This window comes from Lepisosteus oculatus, chromosome 6 (assembly GCF_040954835.1).
Source record: "Lepisosteus oculatus isolate fLepOcu1 chromosome 6, fLepOcu1.hap2, whole genome shotgun sequence".
In the NCBI taxonomy this organism is placed as follows: Eukaryota; Metazoa; Chordata; class Actinopteri; order Semionotiformes; family Lepisosteidae; genus Lepisosteus; species Lepisosteus oculatus.
In genome coordinates this window covers 18,552,120-18,574,916 of record NC_090701.1, presented here as the reverse complement: position 1 = coordinate 18,574,916, position 22,797 = coordinate 18,552,120, and the positions used below count along the sequence as shown (strand labels likewise).

General features: G+C 36.2%; 1 protein-coding gene across 2 annotated transcripts in view; it reads left to right on the top strand.

The window, feature by feature from the left end:
• The window catches only part of cdyl (chromodomain protein, Y-like), a 140,061-nt gene extending 117,661 nt beyond the window's left edge, over window positions 1-22,400 (top strand). Inside the window, exons 6-7 of one of the 2 annotated variants that reach the window (XM_015354582.2) lie at window positions 14,305-14,412; window positions 19,026-22,400. In XM_015354582.2, the coding sequence (XP_015210068.2) occupies window positions 14,305-14,412; window positions 19,026-19,184 (267 nt within the window). In that variant the 3' untranslated portion in view covers window positions 19,185-22,400. Of the gene's footprint in view, window positions 1-14,304; window positions 14,449-19,025 lie in introns of both variants that reach the window. The other variant, XM_015354581.2, reaches the window with a different exon arrangement.
• Window positions 22,401-22,797: the final 397 nt, after the last annotated feature.

The window sequence follows — 22,797 nt, the reverse complement described above, 5'->3', positions numbered from 1 at the left end:
ATACATTGTCTAACAAAAGAAACATCTAGTTTGCCTGAATTATCTTTTTTTCTAATTTCTAGTAAGAGCTCTAGAGAATTCTCAACATATCATCAGCAGAGAATTTGCATTCCAGTTATTTGTGATTCATACATGTCGGTTCTTAATTTAGTACTGTGCAATGTGACAAAAATGTTGTACGTAAAAGGACAGGTTTTTCAAAATGTAAATCTTTCTCCTTAAACTTCAACAAAACTTTTTAATTTGGTCGAGAAAGGATTGGTTTCTGTAAAAGTTAAGTCAACTTATTGAAGTACATAAACCTTCACCAGTTGATTCTAACAGAATTTTTGCGATTATTGTTATAAATGTTCAGTTATTCAGATGCACAAAATAAGCCATTTTTTATGTAGAGTACGCTATAATGCATATTGGAATTAGAACTGTAAAACTGATTTTAAGCTATTTTGTACTCATTGTTTTGTGTTATAAAGTGCTTTCAGTGGAGTTCCCCAAAAAAGCACTATATAAGTGTAAGGATGATGATGATGATTAATATTGTTATGACTATTATTATTATTATTAAACCATTTTTGATATTTCACGCAACATCACACATCAAATCCTGTTTTTTTTGTCAAGTAGTAAAAAGTTAAAATGTTGTATGTTATTTGTCATGTAGGGCAAGTTTTCACTACTATTAGTACTTGGCGAGAACTGGTGGAAGGAAACATATATCCTAAATATGATAAGCAATAATGGGTTGTGTTTTCATTTTTCACCACACTATACAGTATGTCATACCACTGTCTGGGTCAAGCCACCCTTCCAAACTGACAAGCTGGGCATGTAGGAAGCTGCTTAAGGATGCCACTGTGCAAAAGCGACACTGAAAAATATACAAGCTTCTGTGTCTTTATAAAGGGGTAGTGTTCATACATCCGTAATACCCCTGTCGCTACACAATTCTGTCCTGTACATGTGTCAAGAAACAAGCCATTGCCGAAAAACTTGTTTGCAGCAAAACATGTAAGTAATACAGACACGTGGTAGAATGTTTTGTGATCTGACAAGGCAAAAATCTTTGGTTTACGAATAACAAAGCGTTATCACCGATTGAGTGAATAATTCTGCAACCAGTAAATTTCAATTTGTTTATTTTCTCCCAGGTTTTTGTGAACTTTATTTATCTAATGTTCAGTGTGATCATTACAGTTTTGCCAAAAAAACTTTATTTGACAAAAATGCATCCACAGTTATTTTCGAAATGTGAAGGTTTTTGGTAGGGGCAAAAAACATTTGCAAGGCATTGTATAATTCTTGATGTACAGTACTGAACGTTGCGGCTGTATTACATTTTTACAGTACAATATTGTAAGGCAAAGGAGAGTTAAAAAAACAACAACTGAGTACCCAAAATCAAATAACAAGAGTTAATGTATGCCTAAATACAGTGCTATGATAAAAATCCACCCCAAAGCCATATCAGCATTCAAAGCAGTTTGCTCTTATGATTTCCTGGAGGAAGTCCTCCTCTTTATGATGTGTGCTCTGAGGAATTCATGTAGCCTGAGGAAGATTTTTTTTATATTTTCCAGTGAAATTAGCATAGACATACGCATCTGTCCAAGCTATTCTTGGTTTTCTTTATTCTCCATTATGTGTAATAGGGAATTCTGGCTCACTGCTGCCTGTGCTGGTCATTTAGAATTACTTGTGAATTCTGACTTTTCATCAGTGCTTCTGGCATCCTTTCAAAAATTTATGTATTTTATATTCTGGCAGTTATTTTATATCACTGATTTGTAGAATAAAACCTTGACCTTTTCCTAAGTAATAAAAACAAAGAGTAACATTGACAGAGTTCTTTCACACTTCCACTTGAATTTGTCCCTGATTTCCATGTTTTGGACACTTTCTTACCCATGTCCCCATTCTTATTTTCTTTTTCTTTTATTTTTCTTACCATTTCTCACCTGCCCCCCTCTTTCACATGTTTGCATAGCCAAAAGGTTTTTTTTTTTTCTTTTTCCTGCATTGAATTTCTGGAATTAACCTCTATTTGTACATATTTATCAAAAGCTTAGGATGACATTTTTCTTGGTGGCTTCAAAGGAATTGAAGTGATATTCTTTTAAACTGAAAACCCAAACAGTTATGAGGTTAGTGAACATCTTTGATCCTCCTGCTTCTTGCTGCCTTCAGTGTGTGAAATAACACACCTTCAGGTAACATCACATCATATGGACCAAAAACTTGTTGTGTAGCGGAATTTGAACCCTGCCCTCTCCAGCCTATAGTACAAAGAAGAGTGTATCAATAAAATCAAACAGTGTTATGCATTTTAATTCCAGATTGTGTGACCATGACCGCAGGATCCCAGTTCAGTTGTATTTTGATGGCGCAGTCTTGGTCCTCAAAAGATTAAACCTTAACTATTATGTGGAATTAGTATTTATTTACTCTTTACTATTGGATAACGGTTTAGATGTTTAACCTTTTACATCACTCTTAACAGGTTTTTAAAGTTCAATTCCGAGCCCGTGGTTAATGTGGGAATTACCAGATGCTGATGCTCAGTGTGAACCGGAGATGTATAAGGAGGCAAGAAAGTACTGGACCACTTATCTATGACGAGTGCATCGCACTTAACATCACTATAATACACTTTCCATCCACCACTGTCAATAATATTCTCATAAGAAAATGTAAAAATGAATCGGTCATTTCACATACCACAATCATATACTATAAGGCTGACTATATTAATTAAACTTTTCCTCTCTGATGGACCTGATGTCAAATTCGTTGGGTTTTAGAATCTGGCTGTATGATCTGCCGCTAATCTCTGCTGTACTTTTGACAAGGCTCATTGCAGTGAGTACAGTATGTTACAGAAGTCACGCCACCCCCTCGAATCCCAGAAAGAGCAGATTTCTGCCATGGCAGAAGACCCAATATCCATTGGTGCAGCTGTGTTTGCTGCTTTCTAGGTAGGAATGGGAGTGTGTTTTCCCAAAATCCGCAAGCAAGAAGAGTCGAACACATCCCATATTTAGGCTATCGGTATCCAAACTGACAAAAATAGGTCATCTCAGGTAGTGGATGAAATTAAAGTTGTTTGGTTAGAAAACCAAGCAGTTGGTTACAAGCAGGCGTCTAACAATTTCAAAACACATTTCTTGCTCTAATCGGTAGTCTCAACTAGCTCTAACCAGATTTTAGGAACACGCTGTCTTCTCAAATAATGTTTCTCCTTATTTCTGAGGAAATGCAGATGAATGTTTAAATGCAAAATCCACCCCATATCAATCACATTCAGTTCCTGACTGGGAACTGAATCAGCACTGGTAATGTGCACAGTGTCTCAGCAGCACGGCAAAGCACTTACACTTTTTTAAAGTATTTACACCTAGTGAGCTAAAAATGACTTATTGAGGGAATGTAATTGAGGAGTCAATGAGATAAAAAGTGACTATCTTGAAAATTATTTTTAAATTGTAAATCTGTAAATATGCATATTTTTCACATCTCGAGAAGGTCTCAGAGCATGGAGAGCCTCACACTGAGTGGTGCCAGAAATTATTTCAGCACAAGTCTCATTCCTTTTAAAGTCCTTTAATTTTCTCCTTTCAAAATATTTCTTATATTAGACATTAACCTTTTTTCTGACTAATTCAATTCATTCTTTGTAATACAGCTGTCAGCATCTTTTAATGTGTCTGAAGATGCATCTTCCCATTGCAGCTCAACCCTGTCGATAGTAAAAATACAGTTGTGTACAAACATTTGGGCACCCCTGGTTAAATTGCATGTTTCACTGAATCTCTAAGTGAAAGAAGTTAAGAAGTCAAGTTAACTTAAAGATGACATTTTTCTGTACATTTTAACGCATAAGTACTATTTATTTGCTGAATTTAACAGATTGAAAAATAAATCAGTGAATGTGGCATGTGCACAAGTTTCCAGTTGTGGACTGCCAGGCTGTATGCAGTATGTATATGTGGACTACTTTTTCTTGTTTTCTTGGACCTGACATGATTTCTTCAGGGATCTTGCCTAAGAAAACATGGAATAGAAACATATGAAAAAAATTTCCTTTATTATCTAATCTACAAATTATTTTTTCTTTGTCACAATGAATAGCTGTTTCCTAGTTTTGAAGTATATATAAACAGATCAGTCCTAAACGTTACAAGTGCTTTGAGAGATCTGCTTTATAATTAGTCCAGATTCTGCTCAACATTTGGATTAGTTTTCAGCTTTTGATCGGTTTAGTCAACAGTGTGTGTGGGGAGGGGCTGGAGTTGCTACCATATCGACAATAGTCCTATTGATAAAGTTGAACACTCTGTCAGGCATTCATTTCATTTCTCCATAACTTGTAAGATATGAATTTGAAATCTAGTATTCTATAATGTCACTTAATCTGTAGCAAGGAGAGAAACCTTCAAGATGATATGAGTTATAAGTTAAATTTAATGACAAGATGAGCAAATAATAGCACTCTTTACAGCTACTGTACAGTATATAAACAGTATTTAAATGTTTTGAGTAGTAATGCTGTCCCCAAAAGAAGTTGAGCAAGATGTGATAGTAAAATTTTATCAATGTCCTGGCTTGGGATGACTGAGTTTCAGAGTGGGAGTAACAGAATACACAGATCTTTATGACTCGAAATGAGAGTGAAACTATTAGAAAGGGCCACTAAGTAGCTCAATCAGTGCATAGTTCAAGCAGGTAGCTGCGTCGGCATGCGTAGGCTGAAAAGGAACAAGTAAAGGTTTATTTCATGCTGAAAAGAGAAGAAAGGAAACGCAACGTTTCATCTGTGGAACCGAAGAAGGCTCCACAGCTGCAACGTTGTGTTTCTTCTCTTTTCCGCATGAAATAAACCTTTACGTGTTCCTCAGTCAGTACATATCCAGGTGCAGGTTAAGTTCTGAATGGGTTCAGGTCTGGTTCATATCACTAGCTGACTGTGACCTTGATTCTTCCAGTGTCACTGACAGTTGGCTGAGTGCCTACAAGGATAGATTGGGGTTAGTAAAGCAGGGATGATTGTGCTCTCAGTGACATAGCGATTCCTGTAACCTCCTGGGCACCTGCAGGCACGTGCTGTTGTTGGTGAGGGAAATGAGTCTTCTCTTATTGGCTCTGAATCTCCGGTACTGCTCTTTGTTACCTGTAGTGTGGAAAATCACCAATTGCTCAAAGTTGGGCAGGTCAGAGGTAGAAAGGATTTGCTTTTACTGAGAAATGTAATTACCATTATTGCTCTTTAAATCACAATTTATAGATTTTACAGACTGTTTGCCATTCCAACCTTACTGGCTGGGATTAATTCCTTCATTGCACAGCACATAATGGCCACCACTCTACACATCCTTCTGATTGGGGAAAAAAAAACTGTTTATTTAATTGAACATTCAATTATTCAGTTTTTGCACACCTATTGACTTAGTTCCCTAGACAACTCACATATAATTACATGAATGTATATGTTTTTAAATGTATTGATTGAAATTGCCATTGCTTTTCAGTAAACATTCATGCTCTCCTGGCATTAATAAATTGAGGGAATTGGAATTGATTTTAATAAGGGAAAGGAGAGTAAAAGTCATGTTTTCAGTCATGCACTAATCTGTCTACATTTGGTTTGTCTTGTTTGTGCCAATGACTTCATTAATTACGGCCATTTCCATTAATAATGACACATACTCCGTAACGCCACATTTCACAGCCAGGCAAGTGTCTCATTCTGAAGTATTGTGGTGCCATAACACGTCCCCATGCATTCTCTGACTCAGTGCTGAAAGTACTGCACCAGGTCTACCAGGCTACTCAATTGTTTTATACAGTAACTAGGTTTGAATCCAGCGGTTTAACACGTATATTCCAGGAGGGGCTTTGGTGGTTAATTTTAAGTGTTCACCCATTCAAGCCTTCTCCCCTTCAAAACAAAAATTGGCAAGAAGTAAAGCTCTTAAAAAATGTAGTACAAGTCAGCCGTAGGTAAAAGTGAAAATGTATATTTTAAAAGAATATACTGTCCTGGAAAGACACCAGGAAACAGTGATTTGTAAAAAAATCTTATACTGTCGGTCATTATTACTTCAGGAGAGAAGAGTGAATAATGTTATTGTAGCCTTATTTAGTCACATTTATTAACATCCTAAATAGCATTAAAATAATTGTATTGTATATTAACAGTTTTTTGGACCACTACCCTCAGGTTAATCACAAGGAATGCATTAGTTTGAAAGAGTCAATGACTTACAAGTGGTAGGACATAGAGTAATTCCTAGATGTAAAATCAGTTAGGTATTCTACTAGTAATTTAGGACATTATATTAATTTCTCTTACCTAAATAGTTTTACTTGGTGTATGTTGTCTCCTTGTTTTAATAGGAAAGTATTTTTTTGTTCATAATACCTAGAGTATGCTAGATTTTTTAACAAAAGCTGTTGCTCTACTTTTCCTGAGTTCATCGATGCTTCTCATTATTAAACTAGCAGTAGTGTTTACATTATATGCTAGAAAAGACAGCATTCAAAATATTCTAAATGTGCAACTCCATCTACTGGATAAATTCAAAGTCACATTTAGTCAGAATTAACAGTAGTATTAAAGTATATCTTTATTGTGTAGCAAGTGCCGTTGAACTTTAACGGTAAAAGTGCAGTGTAAGTAATTGAGCCTTAAAAAAGGACTAAGTTGTTCTTTTGCAGAAAGAAAACTGTACACATGACAGAATGGAGAAAAAAGAACAATAGTCTTTAATAAACAAGTCTTTAATTTCCATCACATTCTTTGTCTGCACAAAGGCTGATTTTTCCATCCATGAATCCATGACTTGCTCTCAAATAGGAAAGCAAAAATAATTACCTTAGTGCATTATTTTAAATTCATACATGCCTGCTTTGATATTTGCCACCGTTTTAATGAACAAACATAGGACTGTAGAGGTTTAATTTTGTAGTAGCAGCAGTGTCAGCAGGAACGTTTGGAGCACTTCTATACAACTTTTAACAGGAATACTAATGTGGAAGTGTATTTGTTTCTTGTTTTGGGGGTTCTCTCTGTCCCTGGCCTGAGTTCATTGCAATATTTAAACACTATAGTTCTGCACTTAGTTAGAATTTGAGTAACATTTTATTTTCTTTTTTTCCACTGGCTTACTGCAAAGAGAATTCTTCTTGTGATGCCGTCATGCCCACGAGATAACCTTGATTCGTTGTAAATTCAGTGTTTGGTTGCTCAGTTAAATTGGACATTCTGTAGCAAGCCCTACATCCTAATACAATGCTGTAGCTTTGCAGATCTCATTTTGGCTGTCAGAACATTACGTGGACTTGTCTGCAACAGAAAGTTGCAAAAACTCCAGACAAACTTTTGAGTGAAGCTGATGCACATGCTGTTGATTTATTCGTTGTCACTAAATGATGAATTTCACTGCAGATTTACAAGTGTAGGCAAGAAATGCATTTGAAAAATGTAGTCAAATGCTCTGTTCCATAGCTCTAGTTGTCATTTTAACTTAAGAAGTGTCACTTCTCTTTGTAAAACACTATAATAATGTCATATCTGTGGCAGTTAATCATTTCTTGCATCTGTATAGTGATTTTCACTGCAAGGTCTTAATTATCCACCACTGAAATGCAACACCCTTCTGGGTGACGTGTGGCAGTCACTACTATATCTACCAATAGCCCCGCTACACAGCAGATCGAGTGAAGAAGTAAAGAATTTCTACATCAGTAGAACTCAGAACCAGAGCTGGTTTAGGCAACCAGAATGCCCAAGCCTGGAGGGGAAAATAGTCAGGACCTTTATTAACAGATCTACTCTTACAGCTACTGCAAAGGGAACTTTAATGAGAACAAAACCATATTTCATGGAATACAACATTATTTTCTGTCATCTGATACCTAATTTTTCAGGTTAAAAACTACTGGGGAAAAAAAGTCATCATATGTTTTAGATGTATTTTAATTGCAAAATGTGATTTCAATGTTGACCTCCACATGGATGACGGAATACAAATGTTTTTCCCTGTTGGGAATATTTTCTTCGTGTAATAAATATATCAAGTATAAATAATTAGCAGTCCCTACTGCACGTGTATGTTTTTAGGAAATAAAGATGTGGAAGTGTTTTGAGTGTCATACTGATCATTCCTGACTAACCATGATGCACTCGATGTGCAGATATAGATGTAATATATTTAAATAAATTAGCAGAGGCAAGTTGTTGTGAAACAGTGTGATGTTGCTGACGTGGTGAGGTCCTGGTTACTCTATATTCTATTATACCATCACGGACAGATTTGATTTCTCAACTCAGAAGAGTGAGGGGTGGTATTTGTGAAGCATACTTTTCTGGAGATGCACATGCTGCCCCTGATGAAGATGATTATGCCAGAAATAATGACACTCAATTTGAGATTGTTTGAATATGGCTGGGGAAATTCCAGGACAGCCTCACATGAGCTTTTTGAATCTAAAAATGTCTTTTACAAGAAACAGGCCCTTCAGCACATCACAGTATGTGCCAGACTTTTAACACGTGTTGATACACAGCATCTGGCAGTTTTCTCAAGGATCCAAATGGATTGAATTCAGGGACAAGACTTGGCAAAACAACTGTGTAAAAAACTTTGTAATGTCACTTCTTAAATATGTATGAGTTTTAGAAACAGCTAATTTTAGAAATGCCACCTTTTTATTTCAGAAATTGCCGAAGTGATCTTTTTAAGACCATAATCTTCTGCCTGCATTTCTAATGATAAATTGCTTATTTTAATGTACAGATCACTGCTTCTTAATAGACCAGCAGTATCACCCTTTCGTTCTTACAGAGTTAGAATGTGGTGTTTAAAAAATGTACAGCAAAAGAGTCATGTAGAAAACCCAAGTCTAATAATTAGAAAGCCTAATAAACACACATGCTATATGTATATTCACAAATTGTAGAATATACTATAATGAGTATAAATTGTTTTTGCAAGCTGAATTTGGACATCTTCTTCTGGTACATGGTACATGAGGTTTCTCAGCAGGTGCACGTTACCGAAAAGCAGAGCAGTGCTTCTGTGAAGATGCCGATAGGTTCCATGCGTACTGGATAAAAAAAAAAAGACCTTCAAAATATTTTTTCCACAGTTAAAAGTAAATAATCATCAGGCCATAAATCTATATTTCAATTTACTTTTCCTGTCATTGGAACTTCCAAGTACCTAATCCACAAAAGCTGAATAGAAATGCTGATGCTTTTGCTCATTAAAAACAAAGTCAACCTTCCGATTAACATGTGAGGTTCATTGGTCTACAGAACTTGGTAGGGCTCGCATCTGTTGAAGTATTGACATAGTATAATAAAGGATAAGGATACAGTAGATAATCTCAATAGGACTTTATAGAAAGTTAAGTAGGATAGAGTTCAGAGCACCGAATATGGCTGAGATTCTGAGTTCAATAGGGATGGATGGATTTTTTCCCCCTGACCTTTACCAGTCATGGCCTCCTAATAATTCCCAGATATGAATTGATTTCATTGCTATGCTCTCCTCCCCACCGATAGCTGATGTGTGGTGAGCGTTCTGGCACACTTTGGCTGCCGGCACATCATCCAGGTGGGGCTGCACACTGGTGGTGGTGGAGGGGAGTCCCCATTACCTATAAAGTGTTTTGAGTGAAGTGTCTAGAAATGTGCTATACAAGTAGAAACAATTATTATTATTTGGGGGGCATAGCAACAAATGGCCTTGTCAGCCAGTGGCTGTAGACAAGCAGTGAAAAAACATGAAACCAGAATATGATGAGGATAGTTTGTGTGGAGGGAAGCAAACAGATAACATATCAGTAAGATACTGGAAAGCCAAACCACGCAGAGCCTTGAACAAAAGCAGGAGGTTTTAAAATCAATCTGAAACCTAAAAGAAAATCCATTTAAGGACTCCCAAGGCAGGAGTGATGTGATTATGCACACAAAACATGCTCATTATCCTAGCTCAAAATTTTGAGAATATAGTGACTTAAGTGTGGTTTTGAATACTTCGATGCTGCACACCATACAATGCAGTCATGGAAAATTTCTTAGATGAAAAAGCTCAGTGTTTACAATATTGTGCACCTGATGTACATGCGTCAATTCAGGGTCAAAGATCACCTCCAAATTCTTTATTTGGGATCAAAGCTCAAACACAGCTGACACACTTATAGATTTGGATTTATGATCAAATGTTTTCAGACTTATCACAGTTGCTATCAAAAGTATATATCTTGCCTTGTATATTCAGCATGAATAATTGTATGAAGCTGTGGGAGTTATTTTAAGAATGCACTGGTTTGATACAGTACAGTTCTGCTAATGTTTTATGATGAAACAAGACCTTTCCAGTTAATTCACTACATCCTATCCTGTCTTAGAATTCATGGATATACAGTAACTATTGATGCATAAAATACAGCGAGTGACAGACACACTTGCCACTGTGCTTTGTTCACATGCGGAAAAGAACAACAATTACATTAAACTAACAGTTGAGATCAACAGATCAGAACAGAAGCTGGTCTGTCTGCTTCAATATCAGGGTCTTCCCCTTTTTCTAGCAACAATTTCTTGTAGCAGAAGTACCCTGGCTTTGAAATACCGACAGGGAAGTTTTGACTTTGACTTTTAGGCTTCATGGAATAACACGATTAAATAGCAGTTGCGTCATAATAGATCCACAGTCAAAGTTGTTGTTGTAGCAGATGAGAAACTGGTATTGTGGAATCCTGTTCCGCAAACAGAATTAGTTGGTCACAAAAGCAATTTGTTTAGTTTTGCCCTAAAAAAAAAACATTCAAATTCAAGCACAGTCGAGAAAAGGTTTTTAGCTTCTAAGTCTACCATGTCTCCTAACACTATCTTTAGAATATAAAATGTACAAACACAAATGTATGAAATTTTAATAATGAATGTTTTAGGTTGTGGGGTCTCTGAAAGCAAGAGTCCCTGTTGGTGTTCTGAATGCAAGAGGGGGTGGTTAGAATGTCTTTATATGAACTGGGCATGTTTTTAGACAATGTTTGATACTGGGCATGTTTGATATTGATTCATCAAATTTGATTAATAATTCATGACTGACCAGAAAATATAATGACATTGCGTAAGTAATAAATCACTTCATTAGTGAGAGAACTTGAATGGCCACAGCTGATGAGGTAATTTAACTTGTTGAAAGTCAATCTTGGTGTAATAAATCAAGAATGAAAAACGCAGAACAGACAATATGTATTTACCAGGGGAACAATGTCTTCATGCCATTAGTATGTTGAAGGCTAGATGATTATTGTTCGCCATCCCTGCAGAATTAAAATCCATTAATGGTTAAAAGCCACGTTCTGCTCACCAGGCTTGTACTCTGTCTCAAACATCCAAGACATCAGTTATGATGATGTGTGTCATGTAGAGCTTAGAGGATAGTGAACAGCCACATGCTTGACAAGACTCTACAAAAGACGTGCTAATCTCTGAACCCCCTGTTGACCCCTGTGGATGAAAACTATTAATCAACATAATGAATTTACATGTCTCCTGTCTGTTCAATAAAACATTAATGCTCTTGCTAAAGGCTACATTCCAGGTGTTCAATCAGTTATTCACCACTACATTTTCAAGAACCTTAGCAAGTAATGGAAGACTGGACATTGGTCTGAAATGACTAAAATTAACTTTCTGAATGGACAGGAATAAGAAATGTTAAGTCATTGCACCATACGAAATCCTTAATGCATACATTTTCTTTGATTTAGGTGAACACCTTGCTGTAGTTAAGACATGCTTATTTTCTGAAAGAGATTAGATTAGAAAGGGAGCTTTATCAGCATGTGAGGCTGTGGAGGATCAGTGTTAAAGTTAATTCCACGTTAAAGCTTTGAAGAAGAAAAACTGAAACGTTTTAGCTGCGGAGTCTTCTTCAGGTGTAGAGGAAAGGGAGAGAGCAGATGTATGAGGTAGAGGGGTGGGGTGGAGGCAAAAAGAAGAAGGGCGACATCGAAAAGCAGGCAGATTCCAGGGGAGGTCTGGATGGCAGCAATCTGGAAATGCACTGAAAGAGTCAACAGATTTGTCAACCACTAAGTGCTGAAGGAGTATATGAAGCACGTTGAAGGATTCTTTTGGATTTTGAAACTTTCTAACATTGAGGCAATAGCCCTCACTGCTCTGTTTTATTGTATGAAACAGATGACCGGTCTCTTTCTGGTTTGGCAATGTTGAAGGCAGGGTGCTTTATGCCAGACAATCACTAAATGAGATTGCTGGATGTTCCAAAGGGGCTGTTCATGTGTACTGTATGCTGATTGTTATGTATTTGCAGGCTTCTGTTGCAGGGAACTGTGGACAAGAAGGCTGGTTGAGATGACATTCAGGGGACATTCTGTAAAGGAGCTGTTTTGTTGGATGGTGTTAGTAAAGGTATCAAAAAGTGCAGTTTTGAGTTTGGGTTTTCCTCCTGAAGCTGATGTTTGTGGTTCAGATTAGGGCTCTGTGTTGTCCATAATGAAAAGGGACTGCGTTGTAACAGCCTCCTTACAAAATTACAGGTTTTGTCCTTTACCTGTCAACCACATCGATGTTCACAAGCGGCGTTTTTAAGTTAAAACAGCATCCTATATTATTATTCATGCTGTAACTGTTATTTTAGGGGTTTTAGATGATTACGGATTAATGGATGAAGCACACCAGCGGGGTTGCTTGATTAATGTATCCATAATTGACTAATCAAGTCCGAAACACGCATTAAAGCGAGAGTTGAAATGACCGGCGACAGGGAGGTGACACTCTCCTTTAAAATTGCGAGTGAACTGCTAATAAGCTTTTATCAATTAAACTGTGTTTTCAACTTGGAAAAAAATGATTTTCTTTAATGGCTGAACGGATAGCGATATAACCCCGTCTTGTAAATTGTTCATTAAAGATGCCTTTTAAACACTTGGTATCTTTAATTGCAGTTGCATACATGATCTAGATACTGTTTCGACACGGTTCCCATTATAGTGCTTCTTGTCTTGTTCTTCGAGGACCGCTGTGACGGTTATATTACAAGCACCAAAAAAAGTTATTTGCACGGTTTGTGTGAAAATGCGTCTATGAAATGTTGAACCTAAAATGAATCCATGGATGTGGATGTAAAGACAACCAACTACGACTGCAGTATACTGTACTGCACGAAACTTTTCAGTGATGATAAAACGGTGGGAAAATGGCTGTGCTACGGAAATATGACCATTATCATTATATAATTCCCTGGGAATACAAACCAGCTCAAAGAATAAAAGCGAAAGACCTTCTCAATTGTTAGTAAAGTATTTATGTGCAGTTTGAATAGATTGATATTGTAATATTCCTGTACGCAGGTGGTACTTTAACGGACTGAGAAAAACCTCCTTCTATCTGTAGTTCCTTAATGGTATCTGACCTACAGTATGGATAAAGACCGCTAGAGGGCAATATTTAACAACAAAACTCCTTTTAAATACTTTGTCACATTGTAAGACGGTCGATTAATCGATTATTTATTGAACATATGGGGAAATTAACCGATTAAAAGAATGTACCATAACTGATTTTTATTTGAATTTATTGTTCAATTTTAATAACTTTAAATAGCAACACATAGGACTAAATCCTAAAGTGTCTGAATGTTATCTGCACTCTAAACAGGCTCTTCAAGTTGAGTTCTCAAAATTGAGTGATTGTTCCTTAAAATAAGACAGTTATTGCTCTTGCCTTTAAAGCTCTTTTTAGATTGGTAGAACTAACCTCAAAATGCCCAGTATGGGAAAAACATGCTCACAAAACTTTAATAATCAAAATATTTTAATAAGTATTTAAGGTAGTTGAATTGTAATTGGGCATCATGGTGGCACAGTGGTTAGCATTTGCTGCCTTGAAGCTGTATGTTCTTCCCATGGTTGCATGGGGTTCCTCAGCGTGTGCTCCAGTTTCCTCCAACAGTCCAAGGAATTAATGGGCTTCTTGGAAAATCGGTCCTGGTGCGAGTGTGTGACTGTTTGTGCCTGTGTGTGTCTTGCGAGGGACTGGCACCTGGCTAGGGTGTATCCTGCCTTGTGCCCGTTGCTTGCCAGGGTAGACTTGAGCTCCCTCGGGATCCTGGATTGGATGAAGCAGCTAGAAAATGGATGGATAGATGAATTGATGAACTGCGAGTGCAAATTGTAATGACATCGGAGATGAGGTTAACATGGGTTCTCTGTGTTTCTGTTCAGCCTCAGCCCAGTGCGTGACTTTTTTCCCTCTCCCTGTCCCCCCAGGCCAACGAGATGCTCTTCAGCGGAAGGAAGCTGACCGCGCAGGAGGCGTGTGCCAAGGGTCTGGTCTCACAAGTGTTCTGGCCAGGAACGTTCACTCAGGAGGTGATGGTGCGCATTAGGGAGCTAGTCTCTTGTAATTCAGTTGTAAGTCATCTTTTAATTTTTTTTTTAATTTCTGACATTTCACACACTTAATTCTACACTTCATGTGGATCGAACAGAATCCAGTTAAATATCTTTCACATCTCCATACACATTTTTCTTTGAAGTTTTTTTTAGTCTCTACAAAAACATTGTTTTATCAGTCTGTTCAAGACTGTTCTTGACTTTTCTTTAACATTTACTTCATTTCTAAAATCTTAGCCTCCTTTTATTACCTTACTGCTCTTATTTTATTTATGGCAAAATACCACATGAGCTCGTCTTTTTTTCTTCTTGATTCAGTGTTTCCTGTAGCACGAAGCAAGAATTAATCTAAACATATTAGTCTGTCCTGGTGTTAGTTGTCTTCTTACTTAACAATAGTGTCTTTACCTAGAGCTCTCAATTAGAAGTGAAAAAGTAAAGCAATGGTGATTTTCTGTTTTCCTCTTGGAATAGGCTAATATAGGCTACCGTTCAACAGGCTAGAAACAGCACATTATATGCAAATCAGGTATTCAACATAAGTATGTGTTTTCGGTTAGGCAATTATTCTTTATGAGCAAAATAAAAAACAGCTCATAATCATTTACTGGAATTTTGGTAAGTAGAGAGAAATGTTGATGTATAAGAATCATTGCACATTTTAATGAAACCTGCAAAAGCATTCCGGCAACTTGCTTTTACATGCTCAAATAATTTTTCATATTTAAAAAAAAATATTTGCAAATAAGTTCAGCTGAAAAGGAAATCATACTTCTCCCTGTGTAGTTTTAGTGTGCATTGTCCGCATCATGTAAATTGTCATAGGTACTGATTCAGGTCTTTGTTAAATATAAGAGATGACCTTTTACAGATGCCCAGGGTAGCACTTAAAACTGCAGGGTGCTGTGAGAATGACACAGATGGTAAAGTCTGGTGTCCGTAAGAGGTGACCACGTTAACAGTTTCAAGTAAGCAGTGAGGTGAAAATAGCATGCTTGGGAACTCGAGATAAAAACTGGGTTTCACTCACATGATTTATCCATTGTGATGACTATGCAGATGCCAAGGGCATAACAGAAATGTTATCAGTCTAGCCTAAACTTGAAAATAAGTGAATAAAGGTTAATGAACATACAGCAAAACCCAAACCGCCACAGGCATAATTGGCACATTTGCAAATAATGGTCTTGGATCCTCACCAAACCAAGGTGTGGCTCCTCATGATAATACTGTTTGCTGACAAAATAAATGTTCAAACCTAATCACTTATGTGTTTATCTGTCTTTCTTTGTCTTCTCCTTGTGCACCTACATCTACATGTATATGTTTGTGTGTATTAAAACACTTTACCAGACATCCCAAATTCATGCTAGTTTCAAAATGGGGCCAGTATAACACCGAGCATGACATGACTATTGGCCCCAGTTAGCACATTTGTAAATTCAGAAATAAGGAAGTGGTATTATTGTCACACAAGGCACGGAAGTGGGATAAATAAGAATAAAACCTTCTACCATTTTTGAGGGAGATATCATCTTACGCAGATCTACAGCACAGTGACAGTGTGTCCATTGCCTTATCATGGATAGGTTCGCAAAGATGTTAATTGGGTTTGCAGCAACCCCATCACTTTTAGGTGGATTAATGACGGTAATTGTTACTGTGCAGTAGACACACATGATCCCTCTTAATGTCACGGTCTTATTGGCAAAATATATCTGGGTTATTCACAGATGCTTCCTTCTATTGAATAGTTCTGCAGAGTAACGAGGTGGATATATAGAGCCCAATTCCCTGCTGGCTTTATGTTGCAATCTTCCTGACAGTATTACAAGAGCACCTTTACTCTCTCTTTCAATCAGTGGCATTGCAGCAGTACAAGAAACAGAAAGTCTGCTTTTCGTGAGTGTTCTTTTAAACTCTCAAGCACGCATTTCCACAGCTTTTGTTACAATTAACAGTGGTGGAAGGAAGGGGTGTATATTAATCGAAAAATATACATAGTTACATATTTAGTTACTTACAGTTAGCCTTTATGCTTTGTAGTGCAGGGGCCCTGACTAATTCTGGACCTGGAGTGCTGTCTGTGTGGAGTTTGTATGTTCTCTCTCTGTTCACGTGGGTTTTCTCTGGGCATTAGTTTCCTCCCACTGTTCAAAGACATACTGGGACGCAGTGCTGTTTCTAAGCAACAAAAGAAGATACAAGACAACTTCTTTAAAAACTTCTGGACATTCTTTCCAACCTGTTTTTAATTTGAAAAATTCCCCTGACCTTCACTCCAATGAAATTTTGTGAAATGAAATTAACAAGACATAGAAAAAGAATCCATCAACCAGATTAAGAACTACAAAAAGTGACCATTCAGCACACCTGTTTGGTAGTTAAGTAGCTAATTTATCAGAGGATCTCATTCAGCTGTATCATGAAGGAAGCCGGGGTATCAATTTCAGCCACATGGCTGGTAGCTTGTTCCATATTAACACTTTTAAAAACATTAAAAAAGAGTTCAAACATCTTAGGATATAAGGAGAGCTGATCACTGCTACTTCTGTGCTTACAGTACATGCAGCTGTATTATTTACAGTGGATTTTACTGTAATATGTAAGACAATCATGTCCTTTCTTTTCATATTTTTATAATTAATTAATCTTTCAATTAAATCAACTGATCACACTAATTCTCTCCTTCATTGTAGTAAACTCATGTTAACCTGCTGTGAATGTTTTCAGTACTGTATGTACAGGCAGTGTTGAAATGCCTCTCCCCATTATAAAAGCACATTTAATCAAAATAATTCATTTTATTTTTTCTGATGTTAATCAGGCTTTCTAATGGCTATTTTAACATAACCCTCACTATGGTTTTCAGTTTTGTTTAGTTTTAGATTGACAATAACTTTTTTTTCAGAAAGAAATGTTAGCAAAATTGGAAAGTTTGTCTTTAAATATTTACCCAACTGCTTAAGTATTTTTTCCCCTAGTTATAAGATGCTTTTTGTCAGTTTCTAAATTGCCAAGAGAAAATTGATATTGTATTTCCCATAGAGATTTGTACTGTGTGTTTGTCAGATTGGCTAGGGAGACCTTGGCCTACCAGCACAGTTACAGCAGTGAACAAATGTTATCTTTTTGTTTTAATCACTGAGAGAACATAATTTGTACACACATTTTTGTGCTATATTCTGTCTACAGCATAAGCGTTTAGAAAACAGTGTTATTTCTTTAGTAATATGCTCCACAATCATATTTGTGGTTTGGAAAACAAGAATATTTCTCATTGTTAGTAGTATAGTAGTTAAAAAGTTATTTCATTAAATTAATGCATACCCTATTGTATTAATATTAATCAAACATTAACAGTATATAAATTGTTTTAAAAAATCAAATGTGCAATGTTTTCCACATCACCGTTTTAAGCAGTTTTATATTATATTACAGCTACGTACTGAAATTCCAGATTTGCTGTTTGAATAATTCAAAGCCAGCAGAATGTGGGTTTATTGACATTAGAGTCAAACATACAGGTCATAGCTATTTTGTTTTCCGAAATTTGCTTAAATCGTTACTGAACTGTAACATGTTTGAATAATATATGACTGTAATAGAGATTAACGAGGCCCATGGTATTAAATTTCAAGAAAAAAAGGCTATGGAAAATATTTTCTGAATGGAGGTTTTGTTCAGTTACTTACAGAAGCATTCACATATGCAATATTCATATAATGTGATTTTTTTTCTCAGTTCTTGTAGATTTTCAAATTTGAAATGAAAACTGCATTCACACTAGGTCTGTTTCAAACACTGAAATTAGATGAATACTTTGAACTGTTAAACTAAAATATAAAAAGTAAAATGCTTAAAAATAATTTTACTAATTTATTTAAATTCAGTTGTTTTACATATCTGATACATTAAAAGGATAAAAGTGTGAAAGTTTTGTTCCTATATCATTTCTTATTCCACCTCTTAATTACAAATATTAACAATGTATTTTAGACAGAGCTCTCAGTAAAAGTGAAAGTGCTTTTCAGATGAGGATTGGGTTATCAAAGGGCTTCCCATGAACACGGGCATGTCGAACCCATCTTTTCAGATTTTTTATCTCATTAAAAAGTATTAGTTTGTCTTGTATTGCAAAATGAAACAAATCTTTTTTATTATTACTAAAATAGAGCCCTCAATGTTAGAGCATGAGAACAGGTTTTGTAATTCAAATAGAAATAAATGCTGTAGACGTTCACAATAGGAGCAAGGTAAGTTCAAAGCTTTACCTTTGATGTAATAAGAGCACAAGTGTGTGTGGTAGGTGGTAGAAGAGGGGTACCCATTAACAGGGCCTCAGAACAGCACAGCGAGTTCCTCTCCTCCTTTCTCCTGCTGTGTGGTCCTCCACCTGCTGCAGCCAGCAGAGGGAATTGGACATGAAATCTTTTCTTTTTCTTCACTGCGGAGAGTTCCATCCTGTTCTGAAGTCCTGTTCTTCGGTTTCCCCACTTGGCTTTTGTACAGATTAAGATCGGGAGGGCGGCACCCCAAGTGGAAGGGCTGCATCCCCTCATCGTAACGGAGAACATTTTGTTTCCCTTCCCTAGGTCCTCCGGGAATCCAAAGCCCTGGTGCGGAACGCCACAAAGGCAGCCTTGGAGCAGGCTAACGACAAAGAGTGTGAGGTCTTAAAGAGGGTCTGGGGCTCACCGCAGGGTATGGACTCCATTCTTAAATACCTGCAGAAGAAGATTGATGAGTTCTAAACCTCAGAACCACTCCCACACCGGGGACTGTTGTACGCATTGCAGATGTTCAGAACTGGGGGCAAAATTGATTAGCAGTGCAAGCTGAAAAAGTGCTCATCTGTAGGTTTGGCAAGCTTGGGAGCCGAGAATAACGGACTGAAGGGAACGCCGTCCAGCGCCTCAGTCTAATGTGCATGGACCTTCTGAGCTGGTACTTCTGACCACACTTTTAGAATTTGGGTGGAAGCAGGAAGCTGTCTTATTTATAAGGGTGGATTAATGTATATTTTTGTATTAGGATGAACAAGCCTTATGATTAAATTCACAGGAAAAAGGAAATTAGAAAACGGGTAACATTGTGTCCTCTTCTGCAAGGCTCCAAAGGTGAAGATGTAGTTTGTACGCGCTAAGCGGTGGGCAGATTCATTAGAATGAGATGCCTCTTAAGTTCATTGTTTTGCTCCACACATTTCCAGAGTTCAGCGGTCAACTGGCATCTGGAAAAGATTTGTCTTACCATCTTTTTCACCTGCTTTTGATTCATTTGGAAGCCTGAAATATTACTTTCCCAGCATGAAGAAACCACTCACTTTTAATGAAATGCCTCTTCTATTCTGCAGTATTAGATAAATGACAAAAATAAACATGTTGTATCTAATTTTAGCTTTTAATGTAGCTTTTTTTTTATCTGGTTGTATCTAGTTCATAGCTTACCATTGCTGGGCAAGATGAATATACAAAAGAAAGAGAAAAGGAGTTGTTTTCTGTATTTTTCTTTTCTCAGTAGGTTGAATATGTTACACCAAATATTTTGTGTTGTGTAAATGTATTTTAGTTTTACTTAGAAATATTTTATTTAATAAGTTAAAGAAGAAACACTCACATTATTCAAATTCCTTCCAAGAAAACTAGAGAAAAAAAAGCTTCCTTATCTTGATGCAATACATTCTTTGTACTGTTTTTCATTGTAACACCAAGGGCTAGAATCTGCGTTGGTAAGGTCCAAAGTAACACCTTTTATACACTACCCTTAAAGCTGAACCTGCAGTTCGGTGAACTGTAGTGTTGCACTGTTGATTATAGTACAAGCTTATCTGGTCATGTTAGCAATACAGTAATGTATTTATAAAGGCAAACTGGGCAGCAGTACTCTTGCTATCAAGAAGTGAAGTGTTTGAAGTGTTTTGTTGCTAATTGGGCTACATTTGTAATTTGATTCCATAATCATGAAGTCTTTAGATTTTATATCTTTTTAAGATTTAATTTTTGTTGGAAAAAAATCTGAAAAAAATCCTTAAAAGCTTGTTGTGTGTATACGTGCAGTAAAACAATTGGAAGATTTTGGCTAATTTGTTTTGTACAAAAATCAGATTTTAAGAAATACAGAGCAAAAATCACAGTAATCCATACTGTACTTGTGTATTCCCATTTCACAAAAGAATCTGCAATTCTCAGGGTCAGAATGGAAAGTCATTCATATTTAATCGTAATAATATAGATTTCACAAAAGAATTTTCAATTTATTCACATGTACAGTGGCTCATTGTGTATTTAGGGACATAATTTGAATGTCAACAAGTCGGCCTACAAATGTAGCTCTCAAGCTTCCAAACTAATGAACCAACTAGACGTTCGAGTTTTACTATACAATAAATAAACATTAGGTAACAGATTTCATTAATATCCAAGACAGTTTTGGATTATTCTTAATTTCTCATGGAATACTTATTTATTGTTATGGTCAGTAAGTAAAAACCCATTGTGCCTTTTGAAGCTACTGTATATATAATTGAATGCTTTCTCTGCAAAAACAAAGGAGTTTATAACGAGATATTTTTGCTTATTCTTAGGGCTCTATGTGAATTCTTTGGTGAATAATACAGGTCTAATTTTGAATTTGATAAAACACATTAGTTTTGATCAGTCCCGAGGAGATTGGAGTGGGATCTTTGAAGGCAATGTGAAAAAGAAAGAAGGAAAAAACAGGGAAGACCTTGTGGTATGAATTATCCCATCAGAGTAAGAACTGTTGCCAATGGAGATGAAGAAAAAATAAATAAAAATGGCACTTTGATCAACTCAGAAATGAAATCCATTCTGCTTGTCTCATTTACATTTGTAAATGATGGAAAAACCTATTTACAGTACAAAAAAGCACAATTTTTAAATCAAGCTCAATATTACCAGAGGAAAGATCAGCATTCAGTTCTTCATGTAAAATTAATTATCTGAAATTCAAGGTTTAATTGAAAATACAGTTTGAAGACTAATGGCTAGTAATGCAAAATACAGAATTTGAGTCTTAGTCAAACATAGAAACTAAAATACTGAAAAATTAAAACTGGATATACCTTAGCTTTCATTGCAAGGATTGCATTTATTTATTCAGGGTATCCAAGTTCAAAGGGGCAACAACTAGTATCTGGCTGTAGATATCAAGTATACATATTAATTCGGTTGAAAGAAATGAACCCTTACTTTTAGAAGAGTATGTCTGGACAATTCCAGTATTATTATTTTTTTTTTAATCTAGGTAGTGACTTCACATAAGATTTTTTTAAATAAATTGGAAACGGTTTCTGTCTCTCCTGCATTCTGGATGTAATCTAAGAAGTCTTTTATTGTTATAATTGTAATTCGGGATACAGAGCAGAAACGTGATTAGGAGATAAGATTCTCTCTTAGGAGATTGTCTGAAATAAGGGTAAATAATTAAACATGGTGACTTTGGACTCTCTCAACATGGAATCTATACGGCTCTGTCTATATATATAGCACATTATTTATAAATATGGCATTCAAATCCCACCCTAATGTACATAGACATATTCTGCATTCCTTTGAGGAGTGGGTATTGCTCTCTGACTGCAGGTATTGAAAACTACCTGAGATTTTTTGAATTTATCTTGCTGAATGTATGGCAGAGGGGAGTATAAGAGATCCTTTAAATCAAACCTTATTTTTGTACAGTCAAGAGGTTTCTATTTGAACTGACCCCCCACCCCCTCCCCTTCCATTTGCAGCACTGTACAGTCTGTATATCTGCCTTCCTGGATTCTTGGTACAGTATTTTTTCATTTGTGGGACCTATTTTTTGTTGAGTAGTTTGAAACTATAAATATAAATATATATATGTACTGTACAATCTGTAAAGTTTTTATAGATTAATAAGTAAAATATTCAGCTGTGAAAACAAAACTTGTTAAAATAAAATTATTTCATACATTATATACAAAATGTGTGTTTTGTGTGTGATAATGAGAATAACCCTGTGTGAAAGGTCAATAACCCAGCTAATGAGAAACAAATAGCTTTACTAGGTATATCAAGTTGCAGTTTTACTATCTCTAGTGGAATTTGCAAATGTTTGGGAAAAACAGTAGCCTGTTGGTTTAAAGAGCTGGCAGTCTGCAATTATAAAATCATCTAGCTCTCATCATGAATGGCTAGCAATAATTCTGTAGCAGATCTCATGGTGTCTTCAGAATTTGTATTCACATTTTTGAAAAATTGAAAATTTAAAATGGCATCCTTTACTTAAAATGTTATAGAAAACCATTGATATATCGCTTAATTGCCTCCAATTATTAATAGCTTCTAATATGCTAAGGAGAATGAACTAAGATGCTAT